Source organism: Cervus canadensis, chromosome 12 (assembly GCF_019320065.1).
Source record: "Cervus canadensis isolate Bull #8, Minnesota chromosome 12, ASM1932006v1, whole genome shotgun sequence".
Classification (NCBI taxonomy): domain Eukaryota; kingdom Metazoa; phylum Chordata; class Mammalia; order Artiodactyla; family Cervidae; genus Cervus; species Cervus canadensis.
Window position 1 is genome coordinate 61,780,510 of NC_057397.1, and position 20,389 is coordinate 61,800,898.

The following is a 20,389-nucleotide window of genomic DNA, read 5'->3' on the forward strand; positions in this document are numbered from 1 at the left end:
GCAAATCAGAGATAAATAATGGTTCTACTAAAAAAGATAACTAAACTTGAGATTGAGATCTAAGTCGATCTAATCAGCCAAGCTGAGGCAAACAGTAAAGCATGCCTGAGCTAAACAGCGCAACAATGTTGGAGGTGTGAGTCAAACCTTCAGGAAAAGTTCAACAACTAGGGAGTGCAGATCAGGACCTCTGTGTAGGCTAATGTACAAAATAACCATCAACACCAAATAACCATCAAGAGGAAACGAAATTCATTCCCTAAAGTTATTCCATTTCCGGACAATGTTGCAAATTTAATTCTTTACCAATAAGACAGCAAACCGAATACTACAGTATTAACAATCATCTCAAACTAGACAGTCTCTGGGTTCCCAGGGGGCACAGTGGTAAAGAATCTGCCTACCAACCAAAGAGACATGGTTCAAACCCTGGGAAGATCCCCTGGAGTAAGAAATGGCAACCCACTCCAGTATCCCTGCCTGGAAAATTCCACGGACAGAGAAGCTTGGTGGGCTACAGTCCATGGGGTTGCAAAGAGTCAGACACAACTGGGAGCACACACACACAAACTAGAAAACGAAAACTTAAGATTTACAATGACTGCTAATAGATGACCACAGAACTTTGAAAGAATAATTCCTTTATAGTGGTGAGGGAAGAAGCCATACTACGTGAGTTAATGAATGAGTGGATGCTGAGTAACTTGAGACAGGGAAAGACTATTAGCTCTAGAGCCTGAAAATAATAAAGTAGAATGAAGATGGTAAAAGATTAAAAAAAAAAAGCACCTGCTATATTCAAGATACTCTGCACAGTGCAAAGCCAGAGGCAAAAGTTGTTAACAGTGGGAAAAATAAGAGTCCTTATCTTCAGAATATTATTTATAAAGGAGTATTTTTAAAATCAAATAATCCTTAAACTGCAAAATAATACTATGAGTAACTAATTATTTACTGGTATAAACAATGCAAGTGCTTTATATTCATTGTTCATAATCATCACAAACATCCTATATTATTTCCATTTAACAAAGGAGAAAAACAAAGTTCAAAATTTTCAACAAATAACATTAGAGTTTGTTAACGAAGTGTTTAAAGAGTTCATTAAAAAAAGCAATTACTTGAAGCTATTTATATTGCTCCTACTAACATCTTTTCAACTTCTGTTGACCACCTTTCTCTCATTCCAACTCTTGCTATTATCCTCTTCTGAAAACAAAACAGACACAGCTGCTATCAGACAAGCTCAACCACAGGCAGATAAGACAGAAATGATCCCAAAAGTTAAATCCAGAAATAAGAATTTTTAAGCAGAGAAAGTAGACTTCTTCAAACAAACAAAGGGTGAAAGAATTTGTAGCAAGATGAAATGCACTATAAAAAATATTTTTAAAAGTTCTTTAAGCTGAACTAAAACGATGCTAGATTAAAAACTTCAATCTACATAAAGGAATGAAGAGTGTCAGAAGTAACTATGTGGGTAAAAACAACTGACACGTTTTGGTTTTTAATTTCTTAAAAATTAATTAACTGCTCAAAGCAATCATAACTATGATGATAAAGATGATGATGACGATGCAGTCCTGGGGTCTGTAACATATACATAAGAGTTATAACTAGACTAGCATAAATGATGACAGGGAATAAAGAGAATCATACTGTTGTAAATAATACTAAAAAAAAATGCTTACATTATCCATTAGGCAGTATATTAGCATTCAAAAGCAGACAATGAGAGGTTAAGCGTGCATATTTGTCAACCCTTGAACAACCACTAAGTAAGAAAATGAAGAGCATAGTGAATAAAACAATAATGAAGATAAAATGGAATGCTAATATATATATACTCAATTCATAAAGAGGCAGGAGAAAAGGAAGAAAAATTAGATGGGACAAATTATAATAAGAAGACAAACCTAAACATACAGAAAATTACATAAAATGTAAATAATCTAACACATTACAATTAACAGGCAGAAATTGTTATTCAGATTAGTAAAACTCAATTATAATCTAACTATAGAAAACTAAGTTCAGATATATTGACTCAGTACAGTTTCTAAAGATATGATAACACAAGTATCCAAAAGACAATCAAAACAAAAATGAACCAATCCAAAAAAAAAGAAAATTAGCAGCATCTAATTAATAAAACAAAAATCAGAGAACTGATGCATTTTATGAATAAAAAGGTAATCTAGAGACGACCTTGTGAACTAAACCAAAATAAAAAACTAGATGCTGCAGTCTGTGTTCTTCATTATCTTTAATGCCAGTTAACACATTGGGACGGCTTAATGCCAACAGGGGAAGAAAGAACTTGCAACCACCAGCAAGCTGCAATGTTTCATACCAGCTTCTTTTTTCCCCCAGCATTCAGACATAGAAATTATAGAGTCCACAGCACTGAACACTATAATTAGGGTTGTACTGGAACTTCTATTACAACCCCATATATTCATTCATAACATTCTTAGAAAGTCCTTCACAAAACTAAAGCCTTCCTTTCTTATCTCAATCCCAATTTTTCTTCTTCTTAACATAGAAGAGCTATAAGAGATCAGCTCCTACAGCTGAAAAAATTAAATAAAAGTCTTCCCAAGGATAAAACAAATATAACAGAACCCCCCCAAAAAAACACCTAAAGTGGCAAACAAGAATTGAAACTTTCTTAATGTTAAAAAAATCATCAAATCAAAAATCCACCTTATACCAAGTCTGGTTTTCATGCGGCACAAATTTCAATCTTATAAATGACGTAACAAAAAATTCTACTATATGTATATAAAATATGGCCTTCCCTCGTGGCTCAGGCAGTAAAGAATTCGCCTGCAATGCAGGAGACCCAGCTTCGATCCCTGGATTGGGAAGATCCCCTGGAGAAGGGAATGGCTACCCACTCCAATATTTCTGCCTGGAGAACCCCATGGACAGTGGAGCCTGGGATACAGTCCCTGGTTTTGCAAAAAGTCGGACACAACTGAACAACTAAAACTTTCACTTTTATTATTTTTATATATACACACACATATATACACAAATATATATATATATACATATATATAAAGAACTAGATCTTTATAACACATAGCTATTTTCTTTTTTCAAACAGCTAACTAAAAAGAGTCCTCTTTCTACTACTTCTGATTAGGAAGCTTTAGACACAGGTAGAAGTTTAAGAAACCATGATTTCTCCTATTTCTGAATTTTTAAGGCACAGAATACAGTTTAAGACATATTTATCTTCAATTTCATTGACCACAAGTTATTTGTGGATTTTCGTGGCTTTTGGTTTTTTATTTCCTTTTCAATGTTTTTAAATCATTCAAGTTATTTCACCTCAAAAACAAATCTAAATTTAAAACAAAGTATTTTACCACCTGGTTGTTCTAAGACTACAGACAGTATTTCCATGCTAACATTAAAACCATAAGCTACACATGATATAACATTTTTTCCTTAAAACTTTCAAGAGGGCTTCCCTGGTGGCTCAGTGGTAAAGAATCCACCTGCCATGGGAAATATGGGTTCAATCCATGATCCAGGAAGATCCCACATGCCTCAGAGCAGTTGAGCCCAAGCACCACAACTATTGAGTCTGTGCTCTAGAACACAGGTTGGATCCCTGGATTAGGAGGATCCCCTGGAGGTATTGTGAACTGGGAATAAAAAATAATCCTCTGAAATAAATAATATGTAATAATATGTAATCTATTGAGAGTAACACTGACTTTGTAATTTATTCTGCTTTTTCTTTACTATAGCTCTACAAATCCAATTACTGGTCTTCTTTCCACTCCTAAGTAAAAATGAAAACAATTCAAATTTCAGTATTTATTCAAGGTCCAATATGTGTAAATAAAGTAAAAATTTTCCTTAAAGTTTTGCAGTTTGGGCAGAGAGATTATTGAGAAAAAACAATTAGAGGAAAATTTAACTGTCATCAGAAAGAAAGAAGTAGCAAATTAAATGTAGAATTTGCCTTTTTATAATCCTATGATGTACCTGGCATCATAGGAATTATGTATGCTAGAAGGCAGTACAAAAAAGTATGGTGATGTCAAGCTAGATAATTTATACATATGTCAAGAGTTTCAGTGGCATTTAATGACACAAATCTTTTTAACTAAGCAGGATAAACATTTAGAAATAGCTATTGCTTTACAAATGAAATGTCCTTTTATTATATTAGCTATAGCTACGCAAAAATGTCAGTTTACTTCACTTAGGCAAAAATGTCAACTCTACACATAAATTAAATATGTTAAATATACTATTCACTTTTTATCTTTGCATACATAATACAAGGAAAATCCAATACCACGGAAAAAATTATGTCAATCTATCGTACACAATTCTTGATTATGTACCAATGCAGGAGAACAGCAGTGTTGAAATGCAATAGAAAACTAAGAGTATTTACATTTAATTTCTGATTACCTTAACTGTAATTTTTTGTAGATGTGTCTCTACCAACAAATTTGTTTATACAAATATTAAGCTTATTCAAAGTTCTCTAGAGAATATGAGAAAGTCAGAGATAAGACATAAAATTTTGTGCAATTCATCCACCAGTGGATAACTATATAAATATCAAAACTGAATTCTTCTATGGATTTTCATAAGGACAAAAGACATTTTAAAATACTGCTTGGGGTGGGGTGGGGTGGGAAGGAGGTTCAGGAGGCAAGGGGGATGTGTGTGCACCTATGGCTAATTCATGTTGATGTATGGCAGAAACCAAGAGAACACTGTAAAGCAATAATCCTCCAATTAAAACATTAATTTAAAATATAAATAAAACATTGCTTACACTAAGTTTGAAAAAGAATATTCCAGTTAACCAATATATTAATGAAAATTGAGCATCAAGACTTTATTGGTAAGATAATGAAAACAGTGCTCAGAAAAAACTATTCTCATCTATTACTCATGTCCATGAATGAACTGCTTACCATATTTATACAGATGCTATGGTAATCAAGATATTACGAATGTGGCAACCCACTCCAATATTCTTGCCTGGAGAATCCCAGGGACAGAGGAGCCTGGTGGGCTGCTGTCTATGGGGTCGCACAGAGTCAGACACGACTGAAGCAACTTAGCAGCAGCAGCAGCAGCGGAACTACAAATGACTCAGGGAAGCTGAAATATGAGAGAAAACAAAGTGACCCCTGAAGCTGGAAGACTGAAAAGATTGAGAAGAACTGTGAAAACAAAAGGAGGGGAGCCATTAAGAAATTTTAAGCACAGTAGTTATTTATATAGTTCAGTTTACATTTTAGAAATATCATGCCCAGAGAGAAGTATCAATGAGGACTAAAATAGTTATATTCAAAAGAGATAAAGTAACAGTAGAGTCCAGAGTAGGACAAATAATTGGATATAAGGGATGTAGAAAGTTCAGCATGACTTCAGGGTTTCCAGTTTGGATTAAAGGTAAAAAGTGGAATTTTTCACTGAAATAGGAAATATATAAGGAAGAAGGGAGGTTTAAAATAAAATTCAGTTTGAAACATTCTATGAAGATATAAGTGAAGGTCCATTTTGCTCTTGGTGTTGGAGCTCGGGGGTCAGGGGGAAGAGACTGGACCCTAAAATAGCGTTTTGTGAATAAACAGCATATAATAATTAAATCTACTAGGGAATAAAATGATCCAAGGAGAGGCAAGGACTAAAATAATGAAAGCCTAAGAAACTCCAATTAAAACTCTGGGATGGATAGCAGAAATGAAGCCACAAGAAGAGCCAGAGAAAGGGTAGAGAGAGAGAGGAAGAAAATCACAAAAGTCACAAAAGTGAAGTTTCCAAAAAGCAAAGATTTTGCAACAATGATGTTATTAATGACCTCTGCCAAAATGTTTATAATGGCATCATGGAGGCAGATTCAGTGAAGAGGTATAAATATTAAGTCATAAATTAAAAATGAATGGAAGAGCATCTAGATTGGAAACAAACAAAACTCTATTTGTATTAATAGTTGACATGATTGTCTAGAAAGCAATTACAAGAAATCTACCAAAAAACCCTCCTGTAATTAACAAAGGAAGGAAAGTTGAAGAACACAAGATCAATACACAAAAATCAACTGCATAACATAACAACAAATAACTGGAAATGAAAATAAAAACCACAATAATATTTATAAATACTCCAAAGAAAATAAAATATTTAGCTATAAATCTAATAAAACATAAACAGGATCCACAGGCTGGAAAAACAATGCTGATGAAAGAAATCAAAGAAAATCTAAGTAATTGAAGAAACATACTGTGCTCATGGATTAGAAGACAACATGATAAAGATGTCAATTCTTCCCAAACTGTTCTGCACATTTAAGGCAATTTCTGCCAAACCTATAACAAGCCTATTTTAAAATTTGGAAAGAAAAGACTATTTCTAATAGACAGAAACAATTTTGAAAAAGAATATATGCAGAGTATATCAAGTGAAATGCCAGGCTAGATGAATCACAAGCTGGAATCAAGATTGCTGGGAGACATATCAACAACCTCATATATGCAGATGGTACCACTTTAATGGCAGAAAGTGAAGAGGAACTAAAAAGCCTCTTGATGAGGGTGAAAGAGTGAAAAAGCTGGCTTAAAATTCAATATTCAAAAACAAAGATCATGGCATCCAGTCCCATCACTTCATGGCAAACAGATGGGGGAAAAGTGGAAACAGTGACAGATTTTATGTTCTTGGGCTCCAAAATCACTGTGGATGGTGACTGCAGCCACGAAATTAAAAGACACTTGCTGCTTGGTAGGAAAGCTATGACAAATTTAGACAGCATATTAAAAAGCAGAGACATCACTCTGCCAACAAAGGTCCACCTACTCAAATTTATGGTATTTCAGTAGTCATGTACCAATGGGAGAGGTAGACCATAAAGAAGGCTAAACACCAAAGAACTGATGCTTTTGAATTGTGGTGCTGGAGAAGACTCCAAAATCAAACCAGTCAATCCTAAAGGAAATCAACCCTGAGTATTCATTGGAAGGACTAACACCAAAGCTGACCTTCAATACTTTGGCCACCTGATGCAAAGAGCCAACTCACTGGAAAAGACCCTGATCCTGGGAAAGATTGCAGACAAAAGGAGAATGGGGCAGCAGAGGTTAGATAGCATCAGTGACTCAATGGACATGAATCTGGGCAAACTCGGGGAGATAGTTAAGGACAGGGAAGCCTGGCATGCTTCAGTCTATGAGGCTGCAAAGAGTCAGACACAACTTAGCATCTGAACAACAACAAACATAGGAGGACTCACTCTTACCAAAGCTAATCCTACAGTAATCAACACAGTATGTTACTGACATAAGAATACATATATTAATCATACGGACAGTGTAGGAAACCTAGAAACAGACTCAAATACACCCAACTGATTTTTGACAAAATGGTAAAAGCAATTCAATGGAGGAGGTACAATCTTTTCAGACATGGTACTAAAACCAGTGAATATCCACAGGCAAAAAGATGAATGTCAAACTAAACTTCATACTTTATACTAAAATTAACTGAAAATGGATCACTGATTTTAAAGTAAAACTATAAAATTTCTAGGAAAAACCACATAAGAACTTTAGGATACTGGACTAGGGAAAGAATTCTTAGATCTGACATTGAAACCAAAGTGCATAAAAGGAAAAATTAATAAATTGGATCTAATCAAAACCAAACTTTTCACTCTGCAAAAGACCTTGTTAAGAGCATGAAGAGACAAATTACTGAGAGAAACTACTTGCAAATCACATCTCTGACACAGGCAAATCTTCTATCTAGAATATATAAAGAACTCTCAAAACACTGAGAAAATAAATTAAAAAATAAGCATAAGACAAGAACAACTATTTCACTAATATATATGGCAAATAAGCATATGATAAGGTGTTCAACATCATTATCCATATATAAAATGCCAATTAAAATCACAATGAGGGACTTCACTGGTTGTCCAGTGATTAAGAATCTGCCTGTCAATGAAGGGAACAGAAGTTGAATCCTGGGTCCCCCAAGTGCCTCAGGGCAACTAAGCCCATGTGCCACAACTACCAATCCCATTTGTCACAACTATTGAAGCCTGCATGCCCTAAAGCCTGTGCTCTGTGACAAAAGAAGCCACTGCAATGAGAAGGCTGTGAACCACAACTAGAGAAAGCCCTCATGTAGCAATGAAGAGCCAGTGCAGCCAAAAATAAAAAAAAAATTTAAAACACAATAAATCATTACTACATACTTATCAGAATGACTAAAAAACAGTGACAATAACAAATGCTAGTGAGGATACAGAAAAACAGGATCACTTAAACACTGGTCATAGGAATGAATAGCGGGTATAATCACACTGGAAATCAGTTTAAACAATTATTTTTAAAAATAAAAATGAAATTACTATAGGACCCAACAATAGCATCCTTGGGTATCTATCCCAGAAAAATAAAAACTTATGTAGGCATAGAAACTTCTACACAAATGTTCACAGTAGCTTTATCTCTAATAACAAAAACTAGAAAATACCAAACTGCTGTTCAATAGATAAATGGTAAATCTGTGGTATAGCCATACAAAATATTACTCAGCAATAAAAAGGAACAAGCCATTGATACACAACAACTTACTTTTGAACTTCAAGGGATTTATATTAAGTGAAAAAATCTACACTCAGAATATTACATACTATATGATTCCATTTATATTTGTTATTCTTGAAATAAAATTACACAAAATGAGGAAAGGTTAGTGGTTGCTAGGGATCAATAGGTAGAGAAAAAGATAGTACAGTAAAAAGAAGGTAGCACACAGAAGCTTTGTTGTGATGATACACTTTTGTATCTCAAATATGGTGGTGGCAGTTTCACAAAACTACCCATGTGATAAATGCAAAAAAAAAATAAAAAAAAAAATGAAAAGGCAGCCAAACGAACTGGAGAAGATATGTGCAAACAACATAACCAATAAAGGGTTAATACTCAAGATATACAAAGAACTTATACAACTTAACATCAAAAACAACAAACAACCCAATTTAAAAAAAAAATAGGCAGAGGACCTGGAAAATTTTTCAAAGAAGATATAGATTGCCAAAAGACACATGAAGGAATGCTCCACATCACTAATTATCAGGGGAATGAAATAAGCAAATCCACAATGAGATATCACCTCACACCTGTCAGAATGGTTATAATCAAAAACACAAGTAACAAGAGTCAGTGAGGATGTGGAGAAAAGAGAACCTTCATAGACTGTTGTTGTGAATGTTACCTGATACACCCATCACAGAAAACAAAAAGGAGGTTCCTCAAAAAATTAAACTACCATATGATCCAGCAATTCCACTCTTCCAAAGAAGTATAGTTTTCCAAAGAAAACAAAACACTAATTTGAAATGATATATGCACCCCTATGCTCACTGCAACATTATTTCCAATAGCCAAGATATGGAAGAAACCTAAGTGTCCATCAAAAAAATGAATGGATATAGAAAATGTAGTATATATATATACACACATATACACATACAATGAAATATTACTCAGCCATTTTAAAAAAAAAATGAAATCTTGCCAAATGTAACATGGATAGACCTAGAAGGCATTATGCTAAATGAGATAAATCAGAGAAAGATAAACACCATATGATTTCACTTATATGTGGAATCCAAAAACACAACAAATTAACAAATATAATAAAATTGAAACAGATGCATAAATACAAAGATCAGATGACTGCCAGAGGGGAGGGATTTGGGGGAAAGAATGAAGGTGAGAGAGATTAACAGATATAGATTTCTAGTTATAAAATAAATCAACGGGATATAATGTATAGCATAGGAAATATAATCAGTAATATTGTAACTCTGTACGGTGACAGATAGTTGAGACTCATCCTGTGCTTTTTTTTTGTAACGTACAAAAATACCGATCACTGTGTTGTCCATCTGAAACTAATATTACAAGTTAGTTATAGTTCAAATAAAAATAATTAAATTAAAAAATACATATGAAAGTATAAATCTCACTGGTAAATATAGTACATTACAAATATGGTACAGTACAAATACAGTAAATGTGGTGGATTAACTACCTATAAAGCTATAATGTGTGAAGGTTAAAAGACAAAAGTAGTTAAAAAAAAAAAACTACAACTACAATAATTAAGTTGAGGGATACACAGGATAAAAAGATGTAAAATGTGACATCAAAAACATTAACATGAGGGTGGGTAAAAGGTAGAGCTTTAGAACATATTCAAACACATGCTGTTATCAACTTAAAACAGGCCATTATAAACATATGCTGCTGTATATAAGACCCATGGTAACCACAAAGCAAAAACCTATAGCGGATAAAGGAAATCTTCAAATCACAAATGAAGAGAAAGAAAAAAGGAAAGAACTACAAAACAGCCAGAAAAAAAAACTAACAAAATGGCATTCAAATGTAAATGGACTAAATTCTCCAATCACAAGAAATAGTGTTGAAAGGATAAAAAACAAGACCTAACGATCTGCTGCCTACAAGAAACTCACTTCAAATGTAAGGACACACACAGACTGAAAGTGAAGGGATGGAAAAAACTATTCCATGTAAATGGAAACAAAAAGAAAGCGGGTGTAGTTATGCTTTTATCAGACAAAATAGACTTTAAAATAAAGGCAGTCATTAGGAAAAAGGGCATTACCTAGTGATAAGGGGTCAATCCAACAAGAAAATATAACATTTGTAAATATTTATACACCCAACATAAAGGGATTTCCCAGTGGAAGTAAAGATGCTACCCATCATTTATAGGGAACTCTGTCTCATTTTTCATAGAAAGAATCTACAGACAGAATCTAAACTATACTATCTGCTATCAACATCACCACCACTAACCTGTAGCAGTGCAGGTGAGGGAATCAATAACAGCACAGTAAACTCCACAACCTGAGTCAGCAATTCTGAGTCCTTCCTTAATTTCTGAAAAGGTAGCAGTACATCTGGGCTGCTGTAACAAAACACCACTGACTGGGTAGCTAAAAAACAATAGAAATTTATTTCTCATACTTCTCATAGGCTAGAAGTCTAAGGTCAAAGTGCCAACATGGTCTGGTGAGGGCCCTTTATCTGGTTATCACTGTGTCCTCATATGGCAGAAGGGGTAGCGATCTCTCTAAAACCTAAAAAGCACTAACTGAATTCATGAGGTCTCCACTCATGATTTTCGAAGGCCCTACCTCTTAATATACCACTGTCTTTAGGGATTAGGATGTCAACACATGAATTTTGAGGGGACATTCAAACCATAGCAGCAGTCAACCAGATTAATCTAGCTTCAGATAAGAGAATCAGAGTGTTAAGAAAAAAAAAAGACATGTAAATATTGTTAATAGCCTTACCAAAACTTCCTCTTACTTAATAGTGCACAGGCTTCAAGGACAGAATATGATACTCCTCTATTCTCTTAGCAACTATCTAAGCCAATAACCAATTTCCACTGCATCAAAACATTCAAGTAAAGAGAACAGGCAAGATTGCTCTGTAATTCCAAGCACTAACCAGGATTTAAAAGCACATACATTAACCAAAATCCTAGTTCTTTATCTTGTTTTAAATGGCATCTTAAAGTTTTGATTTAGGTTAAAAAGATTTTTTTTTTTCTTTTAGGAATAGCCAGTATCACTTACATAAACAGCCTTGCAAATGGTTACATTTAATAGGTCAAAAGATTTTGATATTTTACTTTCTAGGTGGCACAAAGAGCAGAATAAAGAAGTACTTTAAAAATAGACTACTCAAAAAAAAAAAAAATAGACTACTCAAAAAAAAAAATAGACTTCTTGCTTTAGATTGAAGGAGGTTTTTTTTTTTATTATAAACACAATGAACAGAGAAAGCATACACAATTAAATAAAACAACTATGTAGCAAGTCTTGTCCTATTTTACAGATGAGGTCCATAGAAGATAAACAAGAATATGCAAAAGAAGAGGAGCATATAGTTCAATGTAAATTACTGGTTAAGGTTTTCAACCTTGAGCTGTATGCTGGTTCCATAAGTATTTTTTAGACTAGACTAGAGTGGACAAAGATAGCTAAATAAACAAATCAGACCTGGATCACTACTGATGATGTGTCATGAATCAAATTCTGTGTCTTGAGTCCAAAAAAGAAAAGTAAGAACAGTTCAAATCTGCAGGATCTAAAGGTGAGTATAACTAACACAGACCTGTCTCTCAGAATGAATGGCAAATAATGCTTTCTAAGTGAAATATCAATATATTAAAATAATTCAGAGTGAACATCAAGATGACTTAACCTAACACACAACTTAGTCAACTTCGCATCAAAAAAAAAAAACTCTATTATTAAAAATGATCACAGAGACATGTTAAGGCAGTATAACTATCACTGGAGTCACAATTATAAATTTTTGTCCTAAGTAGTTTGCATAGATTATATATCTTGCAATGCTTTTCAGTGCACTGACAGGTTAAAATAAAATCAACAAATGTTAGAATTTAATTGAACTTTACAAATTGCACATGCCTTTTTATCAAGAAATTTAGCAATATTTTTATAATGATTTCTAAATAAACCTTAGATTTCTTTCAAATTTTATTTTATTACTTTCTCATACATTAATAGTATTTTCAACAGATTCATATCTGTAACTCTAAAAGGCCCCTTCATTTTACCTACTATCCCATGTTAATTTTATTTAGAAAGTAAGTCTCTTCATTATGCATTTGTAATAATTAGAAATAATATAAATCAAATATGGGATTACTCAATTTTACTAGTACATATATGATTTTTTAACTTAATTTCCTATTATACTAATCAAAGCTTAAAATAGGAAAATAAACTATTTTAAAATGTTCCCTCTATAATAATTTCACTAAAAAATTAACACCAGGGACTTCCCTGGTGGTCCAGTGGTTAAGACTCTTTGTGTTTCCACTGCAGATGGCTGGAGTTCGATCCCTGGTTGGGAAACTAAGATCCTGCATACTTCAAGGCACAGTAAAAAAATAATAATAATAATAATTCTAATTACCAGCATAAACTGAAGCACAACTCTCCAGGGGTGTACACTGCTGAATAATTTGTTCAAATGTCAACTGCAATTTTCAAAACTCCTTTCAAGCTCAAAATTTTAAACATCTGTAAAAAATACTTGTTTTGAGAGTGGTTTACACTCATGACACCTGACCTTTTGCTGTACACACCACAAAATTCAAGTATCAAATACCACACAAGCAGGAAATCTGATCATTCATGCAGTAGCCATATGCATGGTCCAATATCAAATATTAGTTCTAGGTTACACTAAGTCATGTGTTACAAATCTTTTACTGAAACCTCTATAATTAGTTGTAATTTGCCTCTTTTAAAATGTGTTTCTTATGGGACATCTGGCCTTGAAAGTTCCACCTTCCCATTGAAAAAATACTTAAGTGTCTGGATTTTTTTTCCACTGGAACACTGCAGGGGTGGTATAACCAAGTCCAGACTTCTTAAAAAAATTAAATTTCAAGAACATGATGATTAAGAACCATTTAAGTATTACTAAATATAAAATGTAAAATAAAACTTTGTTGCCCATAACTATCTACAGATTCCCAAATCAATCTCATATATTTAAAGTTCACAAAATAAATTTTAATGAGAGTACAACACTGATACACTCATTTTCAAGAATTACATTAGTTAAGTTAAACTGGAAAATAAAGGTTCAGAATTAGAGATTTCACAGAAAGAAAAAAAGTTTGAGCCCAGTGAGTTCATATGACACTCAAAGTTATCTACTTCAAGTAGGAAATGATCTTACCAATTTATAAATAGCCTTAAGTCATTTCACAGAGATTAAAATTCAACAATACTCATCAATTCACTTGCTTCTAGAAAGGCTTAAAACTGAAAATTAAATATGGGCTAAGGAGTAAGTAATAAAAATGAAAGACTAAGACACTACTTTTATGCAGAATAAAAGTGGAAAAATCCATCACAACATGCTGCTGTCCAGACCTGTTTGCTTCCTAAGTTAGAAAATTTTTCATACAAACTCCTTAAAATCAGTATTATATCTTAACAACAACAAAAAAAAAAAACACTGAAATGAAATGTAACATGGGTCAGAGAAGAAGTAAGTCCAAAACATCAGTTTCTAATGACAAAATTTCAAAGATATAGTGAAATTTGGTATGAAGGTAAATTCAATATATTTTCTTCATCTTCTCAAAATATAACTTCAGAACTTGTCATCTCATTTAGAAATGTCATGTAAGGAAATAAAAATCATACAGATCCTCTGAAACTTCAAAAACCTTCACCTAAAAATTGAACACAATCAGGCCCCATTTCTTATAGGTAATAAGCAATAAGCATAATCCCTACTAAAGCTATGACTAGATTAAGTAAGATTAATATGAAAATAACTGCTAGGATGTTTTATCCAAATTTAAGAAAACCCTTTTGCAATTAATTATGTTACTTTCATAGGTATGTTAAAAAAAGAAATTAAATGTGGAACTTCCCTGGTGACTGAGTCTGCCTTCCAGTACAGGGGACGTATGTTCAATCCCTGATAGGGGAACTAAGACCCACATGCCACAGGACAACTAAGCCCACGTGGAACAACTACTGAGCCTGCAACAAAGACCCAGTGAAGCAAAAAAACAAAAAAGTTAAGTGTATAAGCTAAGATTTGCTTATGTAAAACCTGGCATATTCCAAAAGTTAAAGAAATAACAATTACTAATGAACATTAAATTGGTCGGGGCTTCTCTGATGGCTCAGTGGTAAAGAATCTGCCTGCCAACGCAGGAGACACAGTTTCGACCTCTGATCCAATAAGATCCCACAGGCAGCTAAGCAACTAAGCTCACATACCACAAATACTGAGCCTGAGCTCTAGAGCCCAGGAGCTGCAACTACTAGAGGTCACATACCCTAGAGCCTGGGCTCCACAACAAGAGAAGCCCACCACGATGAGAAGCCTGTTCACCACAACTAGAGAGTAGCCCCGGCTCGCCACAACTAGAGAAAGCTGACTCACACCAATGAAGACCCAGAACAGCCCCCAAAAATAAAGTATTTTAATTGGTTAACATAAACAACTAGGTTCAATAATTTCTTACCTGTATTCCATCTTTAAGTTTCAAAATGCATTCCATTGTATTGATGGTAATTACCACTGGTTCTGAACCCAGTTTTGTCCATGGTACATGGATCCTCAGTTCATGAATATGTCCACTTAAAAAAGTGAATGGTAATTTCAATTCCTTAAAACACAAAACATTAAATAAAATTTAGTAAGAGCTTAATATTCTTTTTTCTAATATCCAAAATACTTTCTGAAAACAGAAACAAAATTTCCAACACAAAAATATTCTACGGAGGGTGGGATGAACTGAGAGAGTAGCAGTGACATACATATACTACCATCTGTAAAACAGCTAGCGAGTGGGGAGCAACTCTACAGCACCCGGAACTAGGCTCGGCGCTCTGTGATGACCTAGAGGGGTGGGGTGGGGAGCAACTGTACAGAGCCTGGAACTAGGCTCGGCGCTCTGTGATGACCTAGAGGGGTGGGGTGGGGGAAGATGCAGTGGGGTGGCAGGGAAACTCCAGACAGAGAGGATATAGGTATATACTTAAGAGTGGGTTACACTGTTGTACAGCAGAAACCAATACAACATTATAAAGCAATTATCCTCCAATTTAAAAAAATATAAAAAGCAATAAATTTCATCATATAACAAAAAAAAAAATTAGGGGAATTACTGTTCATCAAAAAGCAGCATCAAGCTCAACATCACTCATTATCAGAGAAATGCAAATCAAAACCACAACAAGGTACCACTACACACCAGTCAGGATGGCTGCTATCCAAAAGTCTACAAACAATAAATGCTGGAGAGGGTGTGGAGAAAAGGGAACCCTCCTACACTGTTGGTGGGAATGCAAACTAGTACAGCCGCTATGGAGAACAGTGTGGAGATTTCTTTAAAAAAAACTGGAAATAGAACTGCCATATGACCCAGCAATCCCACTTCTGGGCATACACACCAAGGAAATCAGATCTGAAAGAGACGCATGCACCCCAATGTTCATCGCAGCACTGTTTATAATAGCCAGGATATGGAAGCAACCTAGATGCCCATCAGCAGATGAATGGATAAGGAAGCTGTGGTACATATACACCATGGAATATTACTCAGCCATTAAAAAGAATTCATTTGAATCAGTTCTAATGAGATGGATGAAACTGGAGCCCATTATACAGAGTGAAGTAAGCCAGAAAGATAAAGACCAATACAGTATACTAACACATATATATGGAATTTAGAAAGATGGTAACGATAACCCTATATGCAAAACAGAAAAAGAGACACAGATGTACAGAACAGACTTTTGGAACTCTGTGGGAGAAGGCGAGGGTGGATGTTTCGAGAGAACAGCATCGAAACATGTATATTATCTAGGGTGAAACAGATCACCAGCCCAGGTTGGATGCATGAGACAAGTGCTCGGGCCTGGTGCACTGGGAATACCCAGAGGAGTCAGGTGGAGAGGGAGGTGGGAGGGGGGATCGAGATGGGGAATACATGTAAATCCATGGCTGATTCATGTCAATGTATGGCAAAAACCACTACAATATTGTCAAGTAATTAGCCTCCAACTAATAAAAATAAATGGAAAAAAAAAAAAGAAAATTAATGGAAAAAAAAAAAGCAGCATCAAATAACTTGCTAAATTATATAGTTACTGACGAGCCACAAAAACTTATTGTGCAAGTTACATTTAATAAGGCACTTAACCTGTCAAGGCCTCTGTTTCTTATTTTGCTAAATGGAAATGGTAACAGAACAGGATTTTAAGGCAAGATGAAAGAGGGAAACAGAATTAAAGACAGGAGAATGACCTGACAAAATAAACACTGATTAACTTTGAAAAAAGAAGTATTGAACTTTACCTAAAGATACCTAGAAACTATATGATCATAAATTTTAAATGTTTTATAACTGTTTCATTATTTAAAAGGTTAGAAATGAAAACACAAAGGTTACCACAACCACTTTAAACTAAATCGTTTCACCTTCAGATAAAATGTTATAAACCAACAAAAAAAAGTAATAATAAATTGCATTTAGACTGTATTTCAGTCACATCACTGTAACTCTATTTGTGGAAGTTAAAATAAATAATAAGCTGTTCCTTCATCCAAGAAGTGTCCACCTTGGTTTAGCAACACAACAGCAATGTAGCTAAACATACATATACAGACAGTACAGCAAAATGGTTAAGACCAATAAATCTGGAGCCAGCACAAGTGGATTTAATCCTACCCCTGCTACTTACTAGCACAATGACAAGAGGCAACTTATACTACATCTCTGCATCTCAGCTTCTTTATCTGTAAAACTGGATAATAGCAGTGTGTTTAGGGATTAAATCAATAAATTTACATAAAGTGCTTAGGACACTGTCTTCCTCAAAGGCCATCAATATAAAGACACCACCTATTTATTACTACAAATGTATAAGCCTCTTTTATGTCTTCAACAAGCTTATTGAAGAGCAGAATACTAAAAATCTATTGATATTTCTACTAATCTAACGTCACAATTTTTTTTAACAGTTCTCAATATTGCATTAGTTTTAAAGATGTGGTAATTTCTTCAAGCATTGATCAATCGGAGAGATTATATTTTGATGAATGTCTAAAATGAATACCATGTTAATGAGCACTTACTGTGTACCAGGCACTGTTTTAAGTACTTTACTCGCATGCAATATTTAATCTTTGTAAGAACCCCAAAAAGTAAATACTATTACACCCACTTTATAGATTTAAATGAGTTATTTTTGGAAGTTATTTGATCTTTCTATGCCTTAAAAAAAAATCTGAGGCACAGAAAGGTCAAATAACTTTCAAAAATAACTCATCTTAGAGAGACATGATTCAAAACTGGAAATTATGCCAGAGCCCTTGCTCTTAACAAAACTACACTGCATCTAACTTCCTTTACGAGCAACGAGTACACTTCCATTGGTTATACATTCATTTGGATAATGTTTCAATGACATTTCCAAAATCTGAGGCACAGAAAGGTCAAATAACTTTCAAAAATAACTCATCTTAGAGAGCCATGACTCAAAACTGGAAACTATTATGCTAGAACCCTTGCTCTTAACAAAACTACACTACATCTAACTTCCTTTACGAGCAATGAGTACATTTCCATTGGTTATACATTCATTTGGATAATGTTTCAATGACATTTCCATCTCTACCCCTGAGCGGTATAACGATACATTTGTGAAATGGCTACCAAAACTTGCAATCTATGGGAAAAACTGGATTTTCTTAGAAGTTAAAAGACACCTAAACCAAACTCAAGACCTTGTTATCACCAGAATACTACTAATCCTATCTGAATGATTAACTGAATGCTATTCACAAGGGACAATATTCCATATTAAAACATGGAATTTTGAAACACATGGCCCATGCTGGTAATCCAACTGAAGTTCACTTATTAATCAACTCACTATAAGCAAGATCATCTCCATTTCCTCATCTCAGAGTTGCTGTGATAAATAAATGGGAACATTTATGCCTTATAAAAGGCAAAAGAAAATGCTGACTGTTAAAATAAGTGGGTCATCCTAAGGTAGCCAAAAGAAATTATTTTCTTTTCACTCTTTTTCATTCTTAAAATATACTGTACAACTTGAAAATATTTTATTTACTTGGAACTACTCAGGAAAACAGTGCATCCCTAAAACAGAATATGGCTGCACAAAGGAATTGAATAGCTCTCATAAATCACATTGTAGAAAGGCTATTACAAAATATCCTCACAGGGAAAAAAGGGATACTTTAAAAATGAATCTAACAGGGCACAAAAGCAAAAATAGATGAATAGGACTATATCAAACCTAAACACCTCCAGAAAGCAAAGAAAACATTCAGCAAAACAGAAAGACAATCACATGGGAGAAACAGAAACTATGTATCTGCTAAGGGTTTAAAATCCAGACTATGTAAAGAACTACAACAACTCAACAACAACAAAAAATCAAATTTTAAAAATGGGATATTGACTTGAATAGCAATTTTCAAAAGAACACATACCAAAAGAACACATACAAAACGCCAACAAAGAGGAAAAAATGCTCACCATCATTACTCAGACAAATACAAATCAAAACCAGAATGACAGGGCTTCCCCGGTGATTCAGTGGTAAAGAATCCGCCTGCCAATGCAGGAGACACGGGTTTGATTCCTGGTCTAGAAAGATGTCACAGACCAAGGAGCAACTACACCCACGTGCTACAACTACTGAAGCCCATGTGCCCTGAACCCTGCGCTCTGCAACAAGAAAAGCTACTGCAATGAGAAGGCCGTGCACTACTACTAGAGAGTAGCCTCCACTCGCCCCAACTAGAGAAAAGCCTGCGGAGCAACAAAGACCCAGGAAAGGCAAAAATAAAACAAATAAATAAAGTTATTAAAAAAAAAAAACCCACAATGGCATATTTCCCTGGTGGCCCAATGGTTAAAAATCTGCCTGCCAATGCAGGAGACAGGAGTTTCATCCCTGGTCCGAGAAGACTCCACGTGCTGCAGTGAAACTAAGCCCAGGCACCACAACTACAGAGCGCGTGTGCTGCAAAGAGAAAAGCCACCCCAGTGAGGAGCCCACGCTGCAGCCAGAGCAGCCTCCGCTGCTCCCGCCTCAACTAGAGAAAGCAGCATTCAGCAACCAAGACCCACCACAGCCAGAAATCAATTAAAAACCATAATGACATATCATCTCACGTCTGATAGCAGGGCCCCATCAAAAAAAAAACGAAAACACAAGAACAAAAACAAACCAAAACAAAACCCACCACCACAGAAAGTAACGTGTGGTAAGTATATAAAGAATGTATAACCCTTGTGCGCTGTTGCTGCAAAGGTAAAATGGTACAACCACTATAGAGAACAGTATGCAGATTATTCAAACAATGAAAAACAGAGTCACCATATAATCCAGCAATCTCAGTTCTCAGTACACACTAAAAAGAAACCGAAAGCAGGATCTTGAAAACATACTTCTACAACCATGTTTTTGCAGCATTATTCACAACAGTCAAGAGGTTACTACAACCTGATGTCCACTGAAAGGTAAGGATAAAGAAAATGTGGGATATACATATGATGAAGTATTAGTCTTTAAAAAGGAAACTGTTATATCCTACAACATATAATGAACCTCAAGGACATCGTGCTAAGTTAAATAAGCCAGTCACAAAAAGACAAATATTATCTAACTTCACTTACGAAAGGTACCTAAAGTAGTTAAATTCTTAGACACAGAAGTAGAACAGTGGTGGCCAGGGAGAGA

The 20,389-nt window shown here is 34.6% G+C and overlaps 1 protein-coding gene across 14 annotated transcripts in view; it reads right to left on the reverse strand.

Moving 5' to 3' along the window:
• VPS13B (vacuolar protein sorting 13 homolog B) overlaps positions 1 to 20,389 on the reverse strand; it is a 774,030-nt gene that overhangs the window by 739,092 nt on the left and 14,549 nt on the right. For 13 of the 14 annotated variants that reach the window (XR_006272367.1, XM_043484079.1, XM_043484083.1 and 10 more), the window contains exon 3: positions 15,130 to 15,273. The exons of the other annotated variant lie outside the window; for it this stretch is intronic. Coding sequence is in view for 12 of the 13 variants with exons in the window: in XM_043484079.1 (XP_043340014.1) it covers positions 15,130 to 15,273 (144 nt within the window). In the remaining variant the exon portion in view is untranslated. The remainder of the gene's footprint in view (positions 1 to 15,129; positions 15,274 to 20,389) is intronic. 14 annotated transcript variants of the gene reach the window in all.